The sequence below is a fragment of the Scardinius erythrophthalmus genome, assembly GCF_964197995.2.
Source record: "Scardinius erythrophthalmus genome assembly, chromosome: 9".
NCBI lineage: Eukaryota > Metazoa > Chordata > Actinopteri > Cypriniformes > Leuciscidae > Scardinius > Scardinius erythrophthalmus.
The window spans coordinates 34571979-34597647 of NC_138229.1; the positions used below are offsets into that span (position 1 = coordinate 34571979).

The 25669-nt window shown below is 37.3% G+C and overlaps 3 protein-coding genes across 5 annotated transcripts in view; 2 read left to right on the top strand and 1 right to left on the bottom strand.

Annotated features, from left to right (window-relative positions):
• The window catches only part of iba57 (iron-sulfur cluster assembly factor IBA57), a 34051-nt gene extending 23749 nt beyond the window's left edge, over positions 1 to 10302 (top strand). Inside the window, exons 3-5 of one of the 2 annotated variants that reach the window (XM_081375094.1) lie at positions 4957 to 4989; positions 7689 to 7742; positions 9536 to 10302. In XM_081375094.1, coding sequence (XP_081231220.1) covers positions 4957 to 4989; positions 7689 to 7742; positions 9536 to 9621 — 173 coding nt within the window. In that variant the 3' untranslated portion in view covers positions 9622 to 10302. Of the gene's footprint in view, positions 1 to 4956; positions 6373 to 7688; positions 7743 to 9535 lie in introns of those variants that run through there. The other variant, XM_081375093.1, reaches the window with a different exon arrangement.
• Positions 6807 to 16794, bottom strand: jmjd4 (jumonji domain containing 4). The gene is made up of 6 exons (XM_081375092.1): positions 15936 to 16794; positions 15247 to 15412; positions 14984 to 15109; positions 12909 to 13176; positions 10924 to 11070; positions 6807 to 7174 (listed from the first exon to the last, which is right to left on the bottom strand). The coding sequence occupies exons 1-6, from the start codon at positions 16186 to 16188 to the stop codon at positions 6866 to 6868; spliced, it is 1269 nt and encodes a 422-aa protein (XP_081231218.1). The 5' UTR covers positions 16189 to 16794; the 3' UTR covers positions 6807 to 6865.
• Positions 16752 to 25669, top strand: part of snap47 (synaptosome associated protein 47) — a 33298-nt gene continuing 24380 nt past the window's right edge. The window contains exons 1-4 of one of the 2 annotated variants that reach the window (XM_081375090.1): positions 16752 to 17012; positions 18124 to 18663; positions 19606 to 20108; positions 20716 to 20831. In XM_081375090.1, the coding sequence (XP_081231216.1) occupies positions 18170 to 18663; positions 19606 to 20108; positions 20716 to 20831 (1113 nt within the window). In that variant the 5' untranslated portion in view covers positions 16752 to 17012; positions 18124 to 18169. The remainder of the gene's footprint in view (positions 17013 to 18123; positions 18664 to 19605; positions 20109 to 20715; positions 20832 to 25669) is intronic. The other variant, XM_081375091.1, reaches the window with a different exon arrangement.

The window sequence follows — 25669 nt, forward strand, 5'->3', positions numbered from 1 at the left end:
TAAAGACTTTTCCTAATGTAATGGGGACAACTGGGTAAACATAAAATTAACATGATGATAGGTTTTCAATGTTCTGTACGTACTTTTGTAGCATCGGTGTTCTTTGGGGTCAATTTGACCCCAGGCTCATTTTGCTGTATAAAACATATAAGAAATATCATTTTTTTTGTTGTTCACACATTGGTGATTAGGCACAAATCCCACATTTATTCTGGATGATATTGAGGTCATTATAAGTTGAGATTTTATGATCTTCAAAAACCTTCCCTCTGCTTTAGGGCCCTAACCTGACATTACCAAATAGGCCTACTTGAAGTATTGCGAGAACCACTGATAGTTCACACGATATAGTGGAGGGGGGTATCATAATTCTCACAAGAAATTAGATATTTCCAGTGCCAATTATATATTTCCAGGGAAGGGAAAACATAATTCTTGCAAGAACTTTGATATTTTGTTCCGTGGGGGAGGGGAAAACATAATATAGGGGAGGAGCAAATGTATGAAAGCTTCCACAGAAGCCTTATAAACCATTTCTCTTTGTGCTTTGTGAGCTCTCTCTTTATGCTCTTTCTCAATTGAAAATTACCTCTTAGCAAAGTTTTTTGGGGTTTTTTTTGGGTTCTATACGGACCTGTTCGCCAGCAAGACACCAGTCGACCCGCCCGAAATGCAGGATGACGCCATACCAGCCATCCCGTCAGTGTTGACCAGTGAGGTCAGGCATGCGATCCAGAACATCCAGAAAGACCGGCGCCAGGGCTGGACGGAATCGAGGCCGAGCTGCTCAAAGAGGGTGGACCGATGCTTTGAGCAGCATTTGCCAGTCGTTTCAGCCGCTACATGGCGCAGAGAAGAACACCAGATCAATGGAAGACAGCCAAGACAGTGCTGTTGTACAAGAAGGGTGACCGTGAACAGCTGAGGAATTATCGGCCAATCTGGCTCCTGCCGACCGTGTACAAGGTTTTCACCAAGGTGCTGTACAACCGACTAGCCAGGCAGTTGGACGAACAACAGCCACCCGAACAGGCCGGCTTCCGGACTGGCTATAGCACAATGGACCACATCCACGTGCTGAACCAACTGCTCGAACGCTGCCAGAAGTACAAGATGCCCTTGGTACTGGCCTTCATAGACTAAAAGAAAGCCTTCGACAGCGTAGAGATCAATGCCGTACTGCTCGCCCTACAACAACTGGGCATCTCCTACGAGTACGTGGACCTTTTGCGGGAGCTGAACAGCGGATGCGCCACCAACATCACCTTGTTCGACTGGACACTTCCCACTTGAATGACAGGGTACAGCTGTGGCCAAATTTTAAATTTTTGCTGCTTCAGTTGTTATGATGGTGATTCACATTTTTCTAGATTATTGTGCAGAGTGATCAGTGGCATTTTACATCATTTCAAAAAGCTTTATCACAAAACACCATATTTCACTGTTTTTGTCCTTGGCACCAAATTACCAGCTAACATCATTTTACTAATCATATCATCAGCACATGATTGCTATAAGGAAGGAAGAAGTGCTTCCAATCATTGTGTTCTTCTGTTAGCAATGGTTTCCTCCAAAGAAAGATGGAGGATCATTTTTGCATCAAAATGGCCTCAATTTACCAGATCATCAAGAGCTTCAAGAATAGAGGTTCAGCTGCAGTGAAGAAGGCTTTAGGATGTCCCAGAGTGTCCAACAAGTACCAGGAACTTCTCCTCCTGAGGAATCAGCTAGGGAATCGTGTCACCACCAATGCAGAACTGCTCAATATTAGCAGCAGGTGGGTGTGAGAGCATCTGCACACACAGCGAGGCCAAGACTTTTGGACAACGACCTGGTGTCAAGAAGGGCAGCAAAGAAGCCACTTCTCTCCAATAAAAACATCAAATATTGGCTGAAATTCTGCAGGAAGTACAAGAAGTGGACAGCAGAAGACTGGTGCAAAGTTAATGTATCTAATTAGAACATCTGGAAAAATCGATTGTCCAGAGAAGAAAAGGTGAACGCTACCATGAGTCCTGTGTCGTGCCAACAGTGAGGCATCCTGAGACTATCAATGGGAGTGTCATATTGACCCCAAACCTATCCTTGATAAATTGTATAATATAATAATACATAATATATTGTATAATACAATAATACAATATATAATATTGTATAATATAATAAATAAATAGCTATTAAAACACCAAAAATATATATAATTTTTGAATTTTAGATAAATCAGTGACATTTTATAGTGATTTGCTAATTTGTCCATAGTCGTGCAATAGGTATTCTGGATGTATAAGGGGTGGGGGTGGGGGTGGGGGGTTGGTGGTGTTTTATTTAAAGGGCTATTTAAGTAGTCAACAAAGAAACATAAAGTACCTGACTTAAACCTTTGGGGAAAAAATCGAATTGTGGGGGTTTAAATTGGTGGGGTCAAATTGACCCCAGTGGGTAAAAGATGTTGGTAGATTTGAGGGTAACAGGAGGGTTAAAGGAGAACTCCGGTCAATTTTAACATTGAGCTCATTTTTTTTGTAAATTTGGAGTGCTGTCAGTACAGAGAACAACAACAAAAATCGGTGGTGCCTACACTGTGTTATCCTCTTTTTAAAATTTGCACCCTGTTGACTTCAATGGGGCAAGTTTTAAACCAGCTTTTAGCCTCTTAACATCCTTGATGTGTCATTACAAGTGCACAGCTAATGTGAGTGATTCCTTCAGAGTGATCACGGGTGAATCTGACTGCAGTAAAAATGATGTTATTTCAGCCAGCGCACACACCTGTATTTTCTTCCTGTTTTCGGTCGAAGTCCATAGTAATCGATTGTCGAGTTCACGCGCGTGATCATAGGTAACTAAACCTATGCTTGTGAACTCGACAATCGATTACTATGAACTTCGACCGAAAACAGGATGTAAATACAGGGATGTGCGCTGGCTGAAATAACATCATTTTTATTCATATCTTTCACATCTACTGCAGTCAGATTCACCCATGATCACTCTGAAGGAATCACTCACATGGCTGGGCACTTGTAATGACACATCAAGGATGTTAAGAGGCTAAAAGCAGGTTTAAAACTTGCCCCATTGAAGTCAACAGGGTGTAAATTTTAAAAAGAGGATAACACGGTGTAGGCAACACCGATTTTTGTCGTGGTTCTCTGTATTGACAGCACTCCAAATTTACAAAAAAAATGAGCTCAATGTTAAAATTGACCGGAGTTCTCCTTTAATGACCTCGAATGAATTAGTTTTACGTACATACACTACCAGTGAGAAGTTTGGACACAACGACTTATTCATTATTAGTATTATTATCATTATCATTCTTTGTACTTTTTACATAGAATAATAAAGACCTCATCACATTTTGAAATTATGTAGTGACAAAAATGTTAAACAGATCTAATATTTCAGCTTCTTCAAATTCCTTTTGTCTAGATTACAGCTCTGCACATTGTGGGCTTTTTCTCAACCACCTTCATGAAGTGAGGTGATCTTGAATGCTTTTAACAGTTACAAGTTTTGTAAAGAAATTCATATGCAAGTACAGTTTATAATTATCTACACAATTAATTTCAAGCCTTTAAGCAGAAGCTTTTAGTTCAAAAGGTTTTTAAGATCAGTAGAATCATACATTCAGTCTGCGTGTTCAAACTTTTGACTGGTACTAGAGTAGATATGAATATGCATTTTAGATATTGAACCACTTTTAGAGTCATCTCAATGTGGAAAAGGGGGCTTAATTCATGCTATATATTTTTTTTCCTGATATTGATGTTAATATTAAAATGTTAATACTCATCTTAGTAATTCTCTACCTAAACAAACTTTATATGGATATTTTTTTGGTAATGATGATAATAATAGCATTTTGCCTATTTTAAATGTTTAACGGTTGCACTTTAATTTACAGTTTGTGTACTTACAGTATAGACTACCAGTCAAAAGTTTTGGATCGGTAATATTTTTTATGTTTTTAAAAGAAGTCTCTTCTGCCCACCAAGGCTGCATTTATTTGATTAAAAATACACAAAAAACCCCAGTAATATTGTTAAATATTATGACAATTTAAAATAACTGTTTTCTATTTTAATATATTTTAAAATGTGATTTATTCCTGTGATCAAAGCTGCATTTTCAGCATCATTACTCCAGTCTTCAGTGTCACATGATCCTTCAGAAATCATTCTAATATGCTGATTTGATGCTCAAAAAACATTCCTTATTATTATCAATGTTGAAAACAGTTGTGTAAAATTTTTGTTCAGGATTCTTTGATGAATAGAAAGTTTAAAAGAACAGCATTTATTTGAAATAGAATCTTTTATAATATTACTAATGTCTTTACTGTAACTTTTCATCAATTTAATTCATCCCTGATGAATAAAAGTATTGATTTTTATTCATCAGGGATGCATAAAATCCCCCCCCCCCCCTCTTTTGAATTTTCTATTCAACAAAGAATCCTGAAATAAAAATGTAAATAACTGTTTTCAACATTGATAACAATGAGAAATGTTTCTTGAGCATCAAATCATCATAATAGAATTATTTCTGAAGGATCATGTGACTGAAGACTGGACTAATGATGCTGAAAATTCAGCTTTGATCACAGGAATAAATTACACTTTATATTGATATAAAATATATAATATAAAATATATAATCATCAAAAATCTTACCGATCAAAAACTTTTCACTGGTAGTGTACTTACCTAAGAAAGTACTGGTTAATATAAGGTAACTACATTGGTTAAGGTTAGGTTTAGGGAGAGGGTTATTATTAGTTATACACCTAGTTATTACCCAGTTATTGTAATAATTAACTATAATAAGTACATAGTATGTACATGGGGAGCAGGACTGTAAAATAAAGTGCTACCTGTTTAACTATTGAAAAATGATATTCAAGAGTTTGCACACCCTTTGTAATTAATCCTGTAATTTATTTAATTTCTATAGGACTACCTGAAGGTGTCAGAGACTTTCCGCCAGGTGAGGCCCTTCCACTGGAATCTAATCTTGTTTACATGCAGGGAATTAGCTTCAGCAAGGGATGCTACATCGGACAGGAACTAACAGCAAGAACTCACCACACCGGTGTAATAAGGAAGCGCCTAATGCCTGTTACCATGTCTGCTCCAGCTGAGAACCTGGACCATGGGGCTGCTCTTGAGACTGAGGGGGGCAAACCAGCAGGGAAATACAGGGCAGGAATCGACAGGCTGGGACTTGGCCTTATACGCTTAGCTCATGCCAAAGAGTCACTCAAACTTAAATCCTCTGATAATACGACAGTGACTTTACAGGCCACTGTGCCTGACTGGTGGCCAAAAAACACTGAAGATAAATAAATCGGAAACACTAGTAAGGTCTACCAGACAGCTTTCATTTTACTGCAGATAATATTTATTTAGAGTTGACTTAAAATGTTAAATATAATACATTTTACACAACAATCTGTTGACAGTGTCTTGATTAACACCTTGTAATAAAATGTATTTCAAAAATGTTTTATTGTTGTTAATTTTCTAAAGCAAATCACATCATGGATGTAAACCAACCAGAGCAGTTTTTTTTTTCTTTTTTTCTGTTGTTGCAGAGAATAAGCACAAGTCATTATAACAACTCATTTATTTATAGGGGTGAGTGGGGTAAGATGTGTAGCCCCTTTAATCTAGTAAACTAATTCTGTCATGTCATCTTATTAGAAAGGACCAATCATATACAGTTGCTGATAGATACACATTGAAATGGTGTTTTGTACAAGCAAATTTATCTTGGTCTTTGCATATTACCTGCATATTACACGTTAATAAATTGCCCATGTATAAAGACGATGTAAATTAAATTATTGGACTACAAATTATACTGTAGTCATGGATAAAGCATCCTTCTGCAAGAGTTCAGTTCCAACCCTGCTCCAACACACCTGCCTGCGATTATCAAGCATTCCTGAAGATCTAATGAGCTGCTCCAGGTATGTTTGATTAGGATTGAATTTGGATCTGAACTTTGCAGGGAGGCAGATCTCCAGCAACAGGATAAGACATTGCTGGCTTAAACAATGGCTACAGTACATCTGAAACCACATACATGCTGAGTAGGTTATTTCTTTTAAATAATAATTTCATGACTTTTAAAAAAGTATGTTCTGTAGTATGAACGTGCATGGTATAAATGTAATCCAGATGTAGTACAATCATCATGTTGTCATTGTCATGTGACCTATCAGTGTCAGTTGCATCAGTTTACTGCCATTACAATTCCTCTCCCATGGCCACATGGATAGTAAAGTGTCCATTGGATTCACACTTTAGAAGCACACTCTGGAAGTTTTTAGTTTGGTTTAAAACATTAAAAGCTCTACATAGCTTTACATTAAAAGCTCTTTCATATGCAGCACTTTAAGATTATTGAAAAACACCACTGAAAGTAAAAGAATTCCATCTGCTGAAAAGTTGGACGTTGACACCCTTTGTTAAGTTTATGTCAAGTTAATAACTCAATATTTTGTCTCCTTGGAATTATAAGATTTTCTATCTGACATTTTTGTAAAAAATGAGTTATTCACATATTCTTACTCTGTAGATAGAAACTTTTTGTTTTCTAAATAAAATATACACAACATAAAAAAACTAAACAAAAAAAACAACGCAAATAATTTGTCACAAAGTCGAATGGAATGCAAAAACTTTATAACAATATCTCAAAACTGATCAGAATGCAGATAGAACCTTGTGATTCCGAGGAGACGATTTGTTGTGATACTTTTTTTTATGACAGCATAAACAACAATGAAAACACAAATCTGTTGTTAAAATAATTTATTAAGACATTTGCCATAGTTGATCTACCACATACAGTATAGTTATACAATTGTACGAACAGCCTCTCTGATCTCCTGAAGCAGTTCCTCAGGTTTGAAGCTCAGAGCTGAAGGGTCTAGTCTCTTAAAGTCTTCATTGCCAAGCATGCTTTCAAATATCTGCAATACTCTCTGGAGGTCAAAGGCTGCATGGTGAGGGCCTAATGCACACAGACTTTCTGCAAGGAGGTCTTGGCAATTATCTGCATTTCTGGGACATGAATTCAAAAAGGATATTCGAGTATTTGCAATGGTCTTAAGGAAAGAGGCAAACTCCCCATAATCGATTCCTGTACATGATTTCATGATCACCTGAAATAGAATATAAATTAATGTATTATCACAGGAATTCAAAAATTATGTTTACAGTGGCCAAAAATATCTGGCTGAAGATTGACATGGTGACGCTTTACAATAAGGTTTCATTAGTTAACACTAGTTAATGTATTAACTAACATGAACTAACAATGTGCAATACATTTGTTACAGTATTTATTCATCTGTTTTGACATTAGTTAATAAAAATACATCCGTTTATTGTTTGTTCATGTTAGTTCACAGAGCATTAACTAATGTTAACAATGTATTTGTAAATGTTGAAATTAACATGAACTAAGATTAATAAATGCTGTAGAAATGCCGTTCATTATTAATTCATGTCAACTAATGTACATTTATTGTAAAGTGTTACCCTTGACACCACACTTAATTGTGTTATCACACTTATTCTTGTTTAATTTGTTTGGGAATGTTTTGGTTGTCAAACATTGTAAAGCATGTCCAAAATTGAGGTTAGTTCTGAGAAAAAAGGATCATTTGTTTGCAGATGCTATATGGCCAGCACAACCATTGGAAGATGACGCTGCTGTTACCTGTACATGTGAGTGTTTTTATTAGGACTTGGGAGGGTGTCTTGTGTTTCTCTCTCTTGTTTTTACTCTCAAGCTGTAATTGCTCACAGTGGCCTGTTGTATAAAGCTAGTTGAACAAACTCTGAGAGTAGGTTTAGAGTTGACAAAGAGTTGACCTTGTTTAGATCAGGTTCAGTGGGTTCACAACACTTGGTATAACCTTTCTCTGTCAACTCAGGATTTAACTCTGAAGTGTTCATCTGAAAGTGTCACATGTGCAGCAAACAGTCAATCACATGGAACATGCAGCACATCAGTTTAATTGACCTCTCGCGAGAGAGCTGCGCAGTTCACTTCTCTGTTGAAAATTAAGAGATTATGTAAGATATCACGACTATAAATGCATTTACAAGGCAGAGATAGACACTGCTGCTGCAGTGAAAGTTTGAGAAGGCAGTTGAAAAAAAATCTATATCATATAACTATATCAATGCAAGTGAATCAACTTAATTTAAATCATTTATATAGGTTCACAAAGAGCTCAAATATTCATATAGTAAAACTAGTTTTTTATATTTTAATGCAAAGTAGAATATTAATGGTCATATACATATAATAACTATATGAATAGGCTATATTATACAAATTATAAATAAATAATTCATATAATATAAAAATAATTATTAGCAAAAAATTTGACAGTTTTGTGTCTAAAATTCTTTCACTATAAACTGCTTTAATTTGGAGCAAGAGATACAGGGGGCTACAGTGGCTTTATCGCATCAGATGCATGTCACTTTGCCCATGCTGATTGATCCAGTTTTGGTCTGCGATCTCTAACCCAGAACAAAACCTGCTCCGGAGCAGGTTTTATTTTGGGTTAAAGTTACCATGTCGATGAAACCCGAAAAACCAACCCACCTTCTTGAGCCTGAAAACTCAAGAGTTTGCTCAAACTAAACGCAAACCGAAACCTGTTTCATGCAACAGGCCTCAGGAGCTACTAATGAAAGATGACCTGATAAGCCAATGTTACTTCTGAAATATAGATGCATGGCTCCCCGCTCTCCTGGCTTCCTTGACTTGTGACTTGTGGTGTAAATAGTGATTGTTAAAGGAGACGGTACACTAGATATTTGTTTTAAGCACTGTTTGATTAAGTTGTGAATTCTGGTGTTTGTTTTGGCTCCATGTTTTCTTCCTAATCATTGCTGTAATTGGAGCATAGGAGGAAGCTGGGTGCCTTTTTCTTTATATTCTGTTATCTTCTGTTTTTGATTGTTAGGGAGGGAAGCTTTTGTAATTTTGTTTATTATATGAATAAACAGGTTAGTATTTAAAATCAGTTATATTTGTTTTATTTATTTTGGCTTACCCCCTTCCAAAGATTATGTTGCTTCTTTATTTAGTTTTTCTTTATATATATATATATATATATATATATATATATATATATATATATATATATATATATATATATATATATATATATATATATATATATATATATATATATATATATAAGTTTATTTCTTGCACTATAAAAGTGTTTGGGTGTTTCGAAGTCTTGGAAGTGAGAGCGGGGACTCCAGGATATGTTTGATAGGATCACTGTTATTTGTTACAGGTATCTTATTTTCTTTATTTAGATTAAAACACTCTAAATGATCGCTTGACCAAGCAGAATGTAAAGATCACTTTCTCTTTTCAGAGACCTTGGCATAAGTGTTTATTGCCAGTATATGCTTGGACCCAACTGGGAGTTGTAGTTTTTGTTTTATGTTTTGTCCTGTTTCTTGTGCTCCTCCCTGTCCTAATCTAGTTGATGGAATTTGCAAGCTGCTCCATGTCAATGTCAAGAGGAGCCAGTATTTAAGCAGGACCAGAGAGAGATTCCCAAGCGGGTGAGAGTGTTGAGACATTGCCAGTTCTAGAGTGTTGCTCTTATTTATGTGTCTTAATCTTCAATTTGATGTTGTAGCTATAGTGTGCAGCTTTGTTATACAGTATATGTTGTGTCATTTGCCCACTATTGAGTGAAGAAACAGTAGGGAGACGGGTGCCATTTTCTTCTGTTCTCATTTTCTCCTTTGTGTGCTATTTAGGAAGCAAGGTAACAGTTATGTTGTTTATTTGCCTTGTTTCTGCAGGTTAATTACTTTCTACTATCAGGTAGTGATCTTTTGTTTGTTGTTCTGGCCTTGCCCACAAGTTGGAACGCGCTGCTCACGTGGTCAGTCGAATGATTGTCTGTAATAAAATGTCATATGCTTGGAATTCATATTTAATTTAAAAATAGGAAAATAATGTTCTATTTCTTATTTCATTATTTAAATCTCGTTTTTAAAAATAGGAAGCTAGACGCACGTACGCTATATTTGAAATAGTTTTCTGCCTTGCATTTTATCTCAAAAGGATGTTATTTTAAAAATAGGGAAATTAGCAGAAACAAGTTAATGCAGCCTCTTATTTACATGAGTTGAAAAATAAAGCTGCTTTGTTTGTGTTTTTAATGTTGTGCACAATAGCCTACATATTTTAAAATTGTAATATATATTGCTGCCACAATAAAGGCCCATTTCAAATGTTTACATGCTTTTTTCTCTTTCTACTTTTTGTTCGCTGAGGTGGAGTGGTGATGAAATATTGTTCTGGTAAATAATTTCCAGCATTTCAGTAATAAAAGTGTACATCTTTAAAATGCATGCAAATTACAGTGAAGTGCAACAGTTATCGTGCGTACGGTGCTCGGCAGTGATCAAAAAGAAATAGTTAATTTTGAAGTGATATCTTCTTGTAAACTCAGAGATGTGGATTTGGACGGCAATTAAATTACCACAAGACCTTGGAGTTTGTCACAAAACAGTAAGTAATTCGGCCGTTGATTTTTACACAGGTGGTGGGAGAAAAACACTGACATTCTGGATTCGGACGGCAATAAAATCACCAACTAATCCCTGTAAATGTACGACCCCATGAGAAACAATTACCGTCCGAATAGGGTTTTAAGAGTTCTTTTTGCACCACCAATATTTTAATGATTTAAAAAGGTTAAGGTCATGATTTCACAGTAGTACAACACTACACCATATGTATATGTTACCACCATTTGTTGTCTGCTTCAGGGATCTGATAGAGCGTTTGGACCCAAAAACAGTGATGCATGATGTCAGACTTAACAACCTAGAGCCAAAAAATAAACACAGTTACCTGACAATGCTGATGCCAGGTGTCCATAGTATCACGCCATTCCTCAATTTCTCTCTGGACAGAAGAAAGTTCATCTTGCAGGAACTGCCACATGATGTCCAAATTACAGCCATTCAGCCAGTTATGATTGATGGAAATGGTATCCTCCTATTATTAAGAGATGCATTATCGAAACTGAGATGGCAGGCTGGTCAAAGAAGGTTTTTACTATACTATGATAACTAGGGACAGGGTCTTCAAAATATCAAAAATTATATTTCTCTTTACTTCTTTAAGAAAAATATATTTTTTATTTCTTTTGACTTTTGAGTGAAATAAGACCCAAGTTTCACCCAAATACTGCTATATATATAATACATTCTAGATATAACATATTTTCTAATCATATAAACAGAATTACGATAGTAAAAAAAAAAAAAAAAAAAAAAACCTATTAGTAGGTTACTTCAATAACCCCGGTTCTCAGATAACAGAAGTGGGGTATCTACTATGGGAACAAATCAGGCGTGACCGACTGCGGAAGCTCTAATTACACCACCAGACTGACAAACCAATCGCTACAGCGATCAGTGTGCCCCGCCTCTCTAGTATATAAATCACTGCAGCCCGCTGTCGCATCATTCTCATGCGATTAATCGCGGTTAATCTTTTCACAGCCCTACTTATTACTGATCAACTCCATCTGTGAACTGTTAAATGGTAAATCCAATGTTTCATCTTTACAGGAAAGAAAGCGAGAATTTAGCTGTAGGGGGCTACAGCCAGTTATATACTAAGGTGGCGGGACTCCCTGATCGTTGTAGCAATTGGTCTGTTAATCTGACAGACGGTCAAGCCTGAGGCGCTCCCATAGTTTGAAATCATCTTCTGGATTGTCCAATTTTGCTCCAGGAGGGCCACTATCCTGCAGAGTTTACCTCCAATCCTAATCAAACACACCTGAGCCATCTAATCAAGGTCTTCAGGATCACTAGGCTGCGCTCCACTTTGCTTATGGGTCAATCCATCTCAAGTAGTCCGATTTTAGTTGCTTGACCATGTCTATTTTTCCTCATTTTGATTACTTCTATGGTATTGCAAAACATCAGGTTTAACCACAGTGGCTGTCTTGTCATGGCCCACAACAAATTTTGGGTTATATGGAAGTTTACAGAAACCTTATTATCTCAGTTCAGGATCATCAGCTCAGGTATTAGCTGCTTGAAACAAAAAAATATCTCTAGTGCACATTACATGGTTCATGTACATATATACATATTTTGGACTTTAAAGAGACTCTAACATAAACACTTTTATAGAGAGTATAGAATGTATAAAACGTAATGGGCAGAAAAATGTACAATGACAATTTTAGGAACAATATACTATAAATAAATATTTTGAGCCCTTAAACCACTCTTACCTCTAAACCTAACCTTAGCCATTTCTTTAAAATATATACAGTATAAAGAAAAACATAACAGACAAACATATGTAATCACAATTGATTTATTACAAAAACGTCCAAATGACGATGTTGCATTCGCAGTCTGTTTATAATAGTTTTGTTTAAAGTGCAGATATTACCCATTTAAATTGGTAATCACTGAAAATCTTATCCAATGAGCCAATAAGCATTTGATATCCCTGACACAATCTTTTGTTGTAAAGCTTCTTGAGGCTGCAAATTTTGAATTTGTAAGTGCGGGATTTATGTTTCCAGTCACTGCTGAAGATGAGATGAAGATCAGTAATTAAAGGCTTGAATTTGTGTCTGTTCCTCACAATAATATGGGTTCTGAAGATTTGGATTACAAATAAAATGTATTGTTTTTATGATAATTTTGTTGCGTTTTTGTATTTTTGCTAAATTGTTGCAAATCTTTTAAGCAATATTGTTCCTCCAAGTACATGAGAAAGGACATTGGCCCTCCAGGACAAGGATTGGACACCCCTGTTCTAATACATCTTACATATTTGGACACCATTAAACCATTATTACTTACCAAATTGTAAACTTGATGATGCCAACCACTAGGTACAAAGATTATCTCCCCAGCTTCTTGAATGATCTCTAAAGGCTGACAGGCCTCTTCAAACTGTGCATACAGACCTTTGTCTTGAAGTATGGGTGCTGTTACATCATAGGCTAAGTTGCCATGACAGTCCCGGAGGAACTCCTCTTGGCCTGGAGGGTACAGGAGCCATTTCTTACGTCCGCAGATGTTGGCAGACCAACTGTAAGAGCGAAACACATCTGCATGGAAAGGTGTCCTAGAGGCAAGAACAAAAATGTTACTATTGACATCCAAAGGTGTGACAAGTAGCTCATCAAGTACCTAACTTGACATATTTCTGCAAATGCACACCAATTTATTTAAATTTAAAATAAATAAACAGTTAAAGGTATAGCGGAGGATTTTCTTTTTCCGGGTGGGTAGTGTAAACTATTGGTCCACCTAAGTGTCAATCATTCTGGTGATATGTTTACGTAAGGCCGTCGTACGTGCTCGTCCCTTAGTTTTCGCTTTGTGCGCATACGCACTTTCAGGTTTATGTGTGGTGAGCTAGAGCTAAGCCATTCATTGAAGCTCGCCGTTTCACCGGGTCCTTTGAAAATGTCTGAGGGTCGCAAGAGAAAAAGTTTGTACGAACTGTATGAGAAGAAGAGAAAGGCCTCAGAAGAGAGAAACAAGATCAGAGTGTTTTTGGGAGATTGTTTCACACGATGGCGTGCGCTGAAAACACAGGTTGGGCTTCCCACTGATGTCTCAGTCGCGAAGTTTCTACTCGACAGGTAAAGTTTGGCATGCTATTTGGAGAAAAAGTGCAAATCTTCTTTTGGAAAGTAATCTTGTATGAGCGATGCCGACAGCAACTTGTAAACAGAGCGTGCACGAGGAGAACCTCGCACACGTTTAATAGGCGTTCCCTCTCCTGCTCCCGAGAGGGAACGCCTATTAAACGTGCGCGAGGTTCTCCTCGTGCACGCTCTGTTTACAAGTTGGAACTGGAACTTTTGTTGCGCATGTGCATTTTTTCAAAAAGTGGAGAGGGCGGTTCTTATCTAAAATTTGGAAAGATCCTCCGCTATACCTTTAAATATAACAAAAAATATGTTTAAGCACACACAATTAGTAAAATACAATTAGTAAAATATTTTGACTTTATAAAACAAACAAAAAAGTATCATTTGGCAAGGAGTGCACAAACTATATTATAATGCCTTATAATTACATTGGGGTTCAAAAGTCTGAGAACACTTATGAATATGCTTCTATAACACTTCATAACAAATACTATATATATATATATATATATATATATATATATATATATATATATATATGAAGGGTTCAGATGCAAAATCCTCTAAGTGCCATCTGAAATTTTCTTCTAGAATGATCATTTTTATCAAGCTCGTATATTTAAGTACAGTAATTTCACTTAAATGGCAATGAAAATGACCTATTAATTGTCATTTAAGTGAAATTACTGAACTTAAATATACGAGCTTGATAAAAATTATCATTCTAGAAGAAAATTTCAGATGGCATTTAGAGGCTTTTGCATCTGAACTCTTCATATATATATATATATATATATATATATATATATATATATATATATATATATATATATATATATATATATATATATATATATATGTGTGTGTACCATATCATTTAGTAGTTTGTCTGTCCTCGGTGTGCTTTAAAGACAAAATATTTTAATTATTTAAGAATGTTAAGAGCGTTTTGTGTATTTCAATAGAATCTGAACTTTTGTGCAAATTACATGCAGCATCATAAATAATATTTCTTCACTTAACATCATAATGTTCCTTTGTTGTACATTTAGGTTTACAAAATACAAAAACTGACCAGGGGTGCGTTTCCCGAAAGCATCGTTGGCCAACTATGGTCGCAAGTTCCGTCGTTACCAATAGAGTTCAATGGACATTGCGATGAACTTGCGACCATAGTTGGCCAACGATGCTTTCGGGAAACGCACCCCAGACTTTCAACATGGACACAGACTTTTATACCCAACTGTATGTGGACATTTATTCATACAGTACCATGACCCCTTAGGTCCCATGTAGACAAAACGATAATCATCCACTTCAGAAGTGTCCCAATATTCATTCAGCCAATCAGAGGAGAAGTAAATTGGGTTCTTGTAAGTATTATGCTCAGGAAAGTTCCTAAAATGAACAAACATAGTTGACATGTAAACTTCCTTGATTTTATTACAACGTTTCCAAGCTAATCTTATTCATTCCATTCAAAACTACTACATGTTGTGCAATAACCTAGGTTATATGCTTTTAAAGAGCTGTACCTCTGCATATGCCAGTCCTTTAAGTAAAGACATCCTTTGGGTGAAGAATGCCCATTCTGTATGTACTCCCTCCAGTACTGGATAAACTCCTTAAAAGGCATGATCTGCTTCGGGTTGGAATTGTATTCTTTTGCACTGCAGTTTGCAACAGGAACAGGAGTCTCATCTGTATAATAAAATGCGGCTATTTATAGTTATAACATATTAAGGACACAGTTATACATAGGATATGCATTAGGATAGGATTAGGATTTGTTATCGTTTTGGTACTATTTTACAGCTTTTAAAAAATTGATACTCACCAATACACAACAAAATGACATTACAATCTTTTAAATAAGTACATTTAATAATCAGTCAACAGCAATGCAAAATACACGTTTCAAATGAACATAGAGAAATGTTACATTTCTGCAATGTGCAGTCATCACTTTTTTTTTTCTGTGGACAAATGGCAGAAGCAAAAAAGATGTAAATAAAAAATAAATAAAAATCAAAGTAAATCTATTTAAAATCAGGCCTGATTGCTTCACGGGGATGGCTGGGTGCACCTTGCCCAGTTACTGTACTCATGATGAGCTTGTCCCTCCCTGAGAGTCCATATCTTACATTTTAGAGCTGGAACTTATAATGTGTGAAATGTTAATGCAAGTATAATCAAATATAATAGAATATCATTCTTTGCTCACCAAATTCATGCAGAAGTCTTTGTAAATTTGGTTTTCCATCAACTGTGACCCAATTTTTTCTGCAGTTCCAATCTTCTGTGAATTTTTTGGAAAACATGCATGGTTGATTCGGAATCAGGTAGTTCTTGAAGAATTTCAAGTAAGGTGTTTCTCTCTCTAAGTACTCAATGAAATAAGAGGAGCAGTGCTGTTGATGGATCTGCCTGGGCATTTTGGCCAAACTGCAGCAATTATGAAAGGTTTCCCTATCCATGACATCTCAGAAAGGAGCTCAGCCTTGTTTATTCACTAACATGATATTTCCACACGTTATTTCATGCTTGATATATCATAATATTAAAAACAAAACCTTAATAACAACTTTAAGTTCAAGATAATATAAACATATAGCCAACAGCTAGAACACATTCCAACAGCCTCATTCCTTTCCGGTGACCTGTTTGCGTGGTTATATTTAGGCCCAACTAATGTTTCGACGGTGCAACGTTCACGCTTACGGGTAATTAAAATTTCGATACAAACCGATTAATGTTTTCTATATGCATACAAGTCGAACATAATAGTGTTTTTCTGCGCCAGGTTCGGAAATGGCTATCCAGTTGCCCACCCGGAAAAAAACGTGTGCACACCAACTCAGTGATTAACTCGAGTTCGTGCGTAAAGAGCTATACAATGAGCTGTATAACAACAAAATAAAAAGTTCATTAAATATAAGTTAATTAGCTCTAAATAACTATAGGTCGATTTACTTAAATTGATATATATGATGCTCCATCGTCATTTGCGCGGAATCTTTAATCATTCATTTTGCTCGTCGGAGTGTAAACATGAGTGCACCAAACAATCTCCGCTGTGTTCTGCCTTTGGTTTACATCGCTACAACGCTTTTGCGTTGTTTCTTTTTATACATAGAGACATTAAGGTGGAACAGCAAAAGTCTCGCTTCCGACTGAGATTTACCCTGCAGAGAACATTAAACCAACCCTTTACGATGTGAAGGCATGTTGTTTATCTTAATGCTTGATTTACGTCACAACCTGCCGTAGCTGTCAGTTGAAAGTCAAAATCATCATAAAGGTACGACATAAATGATGTTTATTTCCTTATTACATGTAAAGCCAACTACACTAGCATATACTGTTACTGCGCATACAGAACCACTTGAACAAAAAATGTAAATGATGGTCTTTAAATAATATGTACATTTCTGTACTGTGTTGGTTTCATGTCTTACAATCAAATACATTAGCACAATACGTTTAATGTGTTCTACAGGCATGTCATGATCTGTTTCTCAAGCAGTGGTTTTCATCTCTTTTTTTTTCTTCTTCTTTTTGACTCGAAGGCCCTCTATATAATGTAATATTAACAGACAGAACCGTAGGCTATATATATATATATATATATATATATATATATATATATATATATATATATTCAGTTCTGTTAATGTCCCAAATATACGATGAGTATTTAACCGTTTATTCTGTGCCATCTTTCGGTCACTTTATGGATCATCAATCCATAAAGTAGATCATGACTTATGATCTTTGAACGCTTCTTTCAATTATTTCATGGGCATGTTCGTGTTATGTTAGCCTATATAAATGTGTGTGTGTGTGTGTGTGTGTGTGTGTGTGTGTGTGTGTGTGTTGTCATGAATTCATTTTGTAATGTTCCTAAAAAAAAGAAAAAAAAAGAAGATTTGTGACTTCAGTTAAAATATTGTTTTTTGTATTTTAGATTTTTATTAAGTTAGTAAGTTTTAATATATTTATATTAAATAATAATAATATATTATTTGAAATAATTTTACATCATGTGGTCACCCTGTTTGCTGGTGCCCCCTTGTGGATCTCTGTCCCCTGGTTGAGAATCACTAAGGGTTTTCACTCAAACATGTCCCAAAATTAGTGTTGACAAAGTTGTCTTTTCTGTCATCATCACCCTCATGTCATTCCAAACTGGTATGGTTTCTATAAAGCACAAAAGGAGTTTTTGCAGAATGTTCAAGCTGCTCTTTTCAACGCAATGAATGTAACGTCTCCTTTGTCCCACATCAGACAGAAAATTGTACAGGTTTAGAACGATATGAGGGTGAGGAAATAATTGCTATACTTTTGATGTAGATAGAAGTGTCTGGTGATGACTACTTACTAATTTATTATTTACATCGCTCACTTGACAGGTGAGCTCCCTAAGTCAGGGTAGCTGTTCCAAATCATCACAAAAAGATGAGCCAGGAGGTATCCATCCATAGTTGGCCCGGCTCTTATTACATCAACAGTGAGAAACGCTGGGCCAGTGGCATTCTCTCCTTAACCCGCACCACCCTGCGCTTCAACTCTGAGGAGAAACAAGAGAATCTGACAAGCCTGAGGCTCTCGCGAATCATGGAGATCAAGATGGAGTCCTCCAGCTTAATCTTTAGTGCTCTTACTGTGTTGGAGCAGGGAAACATCAAGCACTGGTTTGGGTCTCTCAGGCCTTGCCGTACTACCGTTTTCCACGTGCTAGTGCACTTCTGGAGGGAACGGCTGCTGTCACCCACAGAGCCACAGGGAGCTGAAGCTCCTCTTAGTAAGGGCCAGGAGCTGATCAGCCTGATATCTGGAGCCCAACGGAGGTTGGAGGATACTGGAAAAGTCCTGAACCACCAGGGAGAGCAGTTTGACAATATGATTCAGGGCCTGGACAAGATTGAATCAGACCTGAGCGTGGCAGATAAGTAGGTTTTGCTCAGATTCAGAATCCTAAATATTCAACTTTATTCAACTTTTAGTACATACACTGGTACAAAATAAATGTTCTTTATTGGCATCTATGGTTTCATGTAGAACCTTTAACATCCAAGGAACCTTTCCATTCCACAAATTGTTCTTTATAGTGAAAAAAAAGGTTCATTCATCCACTCCTTAAAATGTTCTTTAGATTTTAACATGTTTTTCACACTTAGAATAAATGGTTGGTTATTTTAAGAACTGTTCACTGAAAGGTTCTTTGAGAAACCAAAAATGGTTCTTCTATGGTTATTCCATTCACTATTGACACATAGTCAAACCAAAAATTATTTTTACTAGTGGGTGCAGGACACTATTTATGTAAGTGATGATAGCAAAATAAAGTAAACTGTGACACATTATACCCAACAATTCTTCATACAGTGGGATACCAGTAAAATATATAAACATTTGGGAACAAAAATTATTCATACACTTTGACCTGTCCATGTTTTGCATAAGTGTTTTTTCTTTAATTGCTAATGCAACCTTTTTACACCACAGACTGATCAAAATTAAGCATTGCTTGGTAATTTGTTGACCTAAATTAGTATTATCTAATTGTAGACCTAAATTTAACAGCTGACAGCTATTCAACCTAATTCATTTGTGAGACAGTCTAACAGAAGGATGGCCAAAACCAGTGAAATATCAACTGATTTGATAACTCTGAGTTTTTGTCATATTTTATTACCATTTTCTAAACTATAGCGAATAAACTGTGACAATGTGAGAAATGTTGAAGATGTCTGAATAAATCTTGGTTTGACTGTACATGTCTTCAGCAGCTGCAGTATCCTATACAATCATGTGCTGTATTTATAGTAATGATTTATCTAGTTGTAGTCTTGCAGTTCTACATTTAATGCCATTGATTCTCTTGTGTGCAGACTACTCTCCGAACTGGAGTGTCCGTCTTGGTGGCCTTTTGGCAAACTGCCATGGAAGAGCCACCAGGAGGCCAAGTCTGAAGCAGCTGCCAAGGTGCCCTATACTAAAGGTTCAGGCAAGGGCCAAAAAGTCATACTCAGCATTCCAGCTGTTATCTCTCGTGTTGGAAACTCTGAAAACATGAAACCAGGTAGCCTGATGGTTTCGGTCTCCTCTCTGGAGGTTCGAGATGCAAACGGACAGCTCCTTCATTGCTTTGAGAAGGAAGAGGTGGATGATATCCATGTGCACAACCCCTATGAGATCAGTGTTCGGCAACGCTTCATTGGGAAACCTGACATCTGTTTCAGAGTTCTCTCTGCCAGGATGACTGAAGCTTTATCTGTATTGGAGATGCAGTACAAGAAGAAAGTTGAGATCACACGTGACTATGCAGCATTTCAGGCAACTTTGGCAACCACACCAGGAAGCCCAGAAGGTGGAGGAAACATTTGGAGTGCAGGTACAGTTAGAGAACTAGCTAATGTTTCCACGGATCAAAAATTACAGTAAATTATAATTTCTAATTCTAATAAATGTTGTTTTCTTAAACCTTTGTTCATCAAATGATTCTGTACTTGCAGCTTGCCACCAAATCTTTGTTTCTTTGAGTAAGGGGTTTAGAAAAAAACTAACTATAACATTCTCTACGGCGGTCTTGGGTATCCACTGCTGTGTAAATTTTTTGTATTACTATTTTGTGCACAGTTTGTTCAGTTCATGGAACTCTTTCCTAACAAACTGATGATCTGAATCAGGTGTGTTAAAGAAGACAAAATGTGCAGAGCGATGGGTCCCCAGGACCGGAGTTGATAATACAGTAGTACCTTGCAAGCAGAGTAATTACAGCTACACTTAAGAAAACATTCAAATTCTGACAATGGATAGACGTAACACTGAAAGTCACAAGATATTTCTACCACATGGTGGCAGCCATGCTCCAACAGCAGTTCGTTAAAAACCCTCTGAGATCCCATTGTTGGCTTCTTAATAGGCCTATTTACCAACATTCTTCTAATCTTAACAACAAATCTCAAAGAAATATATCAGCTCATTCTGTGTCACTTCAGGTCATGGAAAGGATATAGATGTGCCAGTGGAGGTGCCTGCTGGTGAACTGACACAACTTCAACTTCAAGTGCTTCAGCCCACTGTTACTGAGGCAGAGGCACAGGAGCTAAAACAGGTTTGAGATCAGTGTGGTTGTCACTTCTTATTGCAGACAAATACAGTACAGTCAAAAGTTTTGGCAGTGTCACATTTTGTGTTTTGCAAAGTTTGCTGCTTCAGTATTTGTAGATTATTTTTTCACATGTTTCTATGGTATTCTGGAAAACAATTAGCATTTTATAAGTTTTAAAGGCGTTGTTTTTGACAATCAATATATGCAAAGAGTCAATATTTAGGCCTACAGTTTTGACCCTTCTTCTTCATAACCTCTGCAATTCACTCTGGCGTGCTGGATATCCTGACTGATAGCTATCCATTCTTCCCTTATTAGCGCTCGGAGGTGGTCACGATTTGTTGGCTTTTGTCCACTAGCCTTTTGAGGATTGACCACAGGTTCTCTATGGGTTTAAGATCTGGGGAGTTGCTGGGTCGCAGATCCAAAATTTCAATGTAATGATCTCCAAGCCACTTCATTATCACTCTTGCCCTATGACTTGGTGATCCACCATGCTGGAAAATGCACAGACCATTATCAAATTGCTCCTGGATCTTTGGGAGAAGATCTTGCTGGATGTTTTTATACCATTCTTTATTCCTGGCAGTGTGTTTGAGCAGAATTGCGGGAGAGCCCACTGCCTTGGATGAAAAGCAATCCCACACATGGGGTTCAAAAACTGAGTGAACATACGTAAACTACAGTGTGACTGGCTGGGGCCTGTAGTTTTTTATGACTCAGGCGTGGGAAGCTGACTCTAGGCTTTCCCCATTCCACAAAGATATATGGTCTCAGTGCCGTCATCTGCAGACGACCGCAGTGCCAGCAGTAAAACCTATCAGTGCTCAGCTGAGGTGCATCATGGTATGCAGAAACCAGGCTTAAACACTGACGCAAAAACAGTCAACCATTTTTCATCAAGTGCATCATTATGGGGCTGTGCAGAATGGTGTACTTCGTGTTGAATAATTCCAAAACACAATATTATTGCTGTTACCAGAGATAATTGATGGTTGGTCAACCATCACAGATATCACTTTTCAGTGTGGTTTTGGGGTTGAGAAACACTAAAAACAAACATGTTAAGATGCCACATGCGAGGGGAAGGAAAATAAGTTTTTTAAAAGGATGAGGCAGGGCAGCTTGTCTTGTAGAAGATTGTAATGTACTGAGTACAGACTAGTGATCGACCGATATATCGGTCGGCCGATAAATCGGGCCGATATTTGCGGGTTTGAAGTGTATCGGCATCGGCCGATACGTGGCTGCTGCGTTCGCCGATAGTTTTTTCCCGGCATTAATTACAGACAGGCGTCCGCAGGCAGCTCTGTGTCGCTGGAGACGCTGCAGTTCACGTGCAGCCCATGCACTGCCCCTCCCACACTAGCAGAGTGCTGGAAGCCTCTTCAAGAGTTAGTTTTAAAATTTCAAAGCATCTTTTTAACTGTTTGGCTGAAATACACTTTGAAAGTGGAAACAGCTGCTCTGTGCGTGCAACTATAGCTAAGCAAGTTTGTGGGTCCAAATGGAAAACGCGAATGCCTCATGATCATCTATAAAACTGCTTGTCATTGTATTTAGGGAGCTGCAAATAGCTAAGTTTGAGGCTATCCATATGCATACGGCAGCTGTTACAAACACTGGTCATAGGATTAAATAATGCCGACGTGATTCCGTGATATTTGTGGGAGTTTTATTCAGCGACCACCTGGCTGAGGTTTGGACGTGTGCTCATAAAAGAAGCGACGCTGTTACGACACGCATGCGATGTAGCGCGCTCGTTTGTCCAGGCGCTCCTGTGCCGTGAGATGAAAACATCTACACTTTTCAGAATGCCGCAAGCGCACGCAGGTCTTGTGACAAAAAACAACTGACCTTTCCATGACAACATCGAATGCTCGGCCGAACAGCGGATCATAGCTGGACAGGGCGGGTTTTTATTTCTCATCTCCATAAATATATGTAGTCGTAAAGGGCTAGAAATGAATTAATCCTTACTTCCTCGTCATCATGGAGAGCGCAGTTCATGTTTGCATAGCAACAACAGACGCAAGCGCTTGTAGAAGCGGCGCGGCCGTGCATTCCACACGTTTTAGACGCGATCCCTAATTCATAATAAACTTAGAATCTTTTTGGGTTAAAATCGTTTTTGTTTTGTTTAAAATGGAGATCACGATTACATATCAGACAACTACACAGAATAACATGTTCCAGTCAAATAATTTTATTTATTATGCTTAAATATTTATTTTCAAAATTTATTTTCAGAATTTGAATTATGCTTAAATATTTATTTTCAGCACTGAACTTTTTTTTTTTACTTGTTCTACCTCATGTTTTTAATATTTGTCAAATATTGTTTTTTTTTTAAGTTCAATAAATGTTCCTTTCTTAATTGAGACTTGTAACAGTTGTTATCATTATATATTATATACATGTCATTTTTATGATGTAAACTGAGTGAGCAAAAGCAGTATCGGCTCCAAATATCGGCCCAAGAAAATCGGCAACTCGTAACGGTCATCGGCTAAGGCTGATGATAAAAAAAATCGGTATCGGCATCGGCACTAAAAAATCCATATCGGTCGATCCCTAGTACAGACTATACTAATGTAACAAAAAAAGATGTACTGTAAAATAGAATGAATAGAATAGAATGAGAATAGAATGAGGCATTTATATAGCGCTTTCATATGTACTACTGTTCACCCAAAGCGCTTTACAATCATATCAGGGGTCTCTCCTCAACCACCACCAGTGTGCAGCATCCACTTGGATGATGCGACGGCAGCCACAGAACAACGGCGCCAGTGCGCTCACCACACACCAGCTATAGGTGGAGAGAGGAGAGAGAGTGATAGAGCCAATTCAATGTAAGGGGATTATTAGGAGGCCATGATTGGTAAGGGCCAATGTGTGGAATGTGGCCAGGACACCGGGGTTACACCCCTACTCTTTACGAGAAATGCCATGGGATTTTTTAATGACCACAGAGAGTCAGGACCTCGGTTTTACGTCTCATCCGAAGGACGGTGCTCTTTGACAGTATAGTGTCCCCGTCACTACACTGGGGCGTTAGGACCCACACAGACCACAGGGTGAGCACCCCTTGCTGGCCTCACTAACACCTCTTCCAGCAGCAACCTGGTTTTTCTCAGGAGGTCTCCCATCCAGGTACTAACCAGGCTCAGCCCTGCTTAGCTTCAGTGGGCAACCAGTCTTGGGCTACAGGGTGATATGGCTGCTGGCACTCAGTGTCACTCTTCACAGTAAGATTTAATTATAACATACAAAATATTAATAGTGTTCAGTCTCATTGTGACCATAACAATTGTTATTCAAAACATAACCAAAGTCCTTTTCAAGGAAAGTGACTCAGCGACTATATTTGCAATGTCTCCCGGCATCCAAGACCAAGTTCTATCTACTTGAATGGGGAAATCCTGAAATCTCAAAAACTTCTTGCCACACTCATATTTAAACAACATATTTCAAATTAGCAACAAAATCTCACATGAATTATCCCATAAATGTTGTTTCTTATGCTCAAATAGCGTTAAAAAAGCTGATATTTCAGGCTGGACCAGCCAGTGCACATGTGTAGTCCTAATCGCACATCTAAGGACACTGACTGTTTCTACGGCAACCTGAGCTTCTAATGGCATTTACAGTGATGCAATGACTTTACCAATTGGCAATTAGCTCTTTTATTTAGAAGCCGGGACTTATTCCGCCATATTGTGCACAGGGTACCCGCGGGGTCTTAAAAGCATTGAAAAAGTCTTAAATTTGATAATCTCAAATTAAGGCCTTAAAAGCCTTGAATTTGGTATACAAAGTCTTGGATTTTGTTACAAATGTCTTATTTATTTTTTTGCATTTTCTATGATTAAATTCATACCGTAACAAGATTAACTGTTGTAGACTAATTAAAAATTTGTCGCGTAACATTGAGTGCACCTCGCGCTTCACGTCATAGAAGAACGCGCGAAAGCGTGCGCACCCGTTACTATGGTTACTAATCAGAGCTTTTCTGTTAAAAGAACATGTTTTCTACCCCGTCTTTTCAGTAGTATCTGGCCACAGCCATCCACGCGCGCTCTCTCTACGTTGTTGAAGCAGCGCGGATGATCTGAAAACACAGACAAGCTGGAGTTCAGCGATCTTCATTTGAGAAGATCTGTCACGCGCCGCTTGTGTTCTGTCACCAGCCGCTTGCGCTGTTTGTGCGACTAAATCTGCGATCAAAATGCAGGCTGATATACAGCAGTGTTTTTAATGTTGATCATTATGCGACCAAGAATGCAATGTTTCCCGACTATCCACACGATTTCAAATGTGACATTGATTTTATACAACAGTAAAAAAAAAAAAAAAAGAAAAAAAAAAGGGAAACATTAAGTGATGTACTACATTTTAAACAGTATTGTCAGGCTTATTGCTCTATTTTGCAACAAAATCTGTGGCTTTGACAAAGACAATGAGTTACCGCCACCTACTGGCGATTTTAATATCATATTTTTATTAATATTAAACGTTTTTTAACATTGAATACTTATTGAACATTGTTTTATTTAAAGCATTATTTATTTTTTAAAGGTATAAAGGTGAAAAATGAAATGGAAAAATCGATTAAATGGGGCAAATATTGTCCCTTAATGGAAAGATGTGACTGCAGTCTAAGTGGAAGAGAGGGGGTACGGCACTCTAAAAATTTGCAGAACTAAGGAAAAGGGATATGTAGAATTGCACAAGTGCTACTGCTAAAGAGTGCAGTGTCAATACAGCCTGTTAGCTTAATTTTAATTTCTCATAAGCTTAATCAAATTGGCCTAGAGAGAATAATTATGACATTTTCT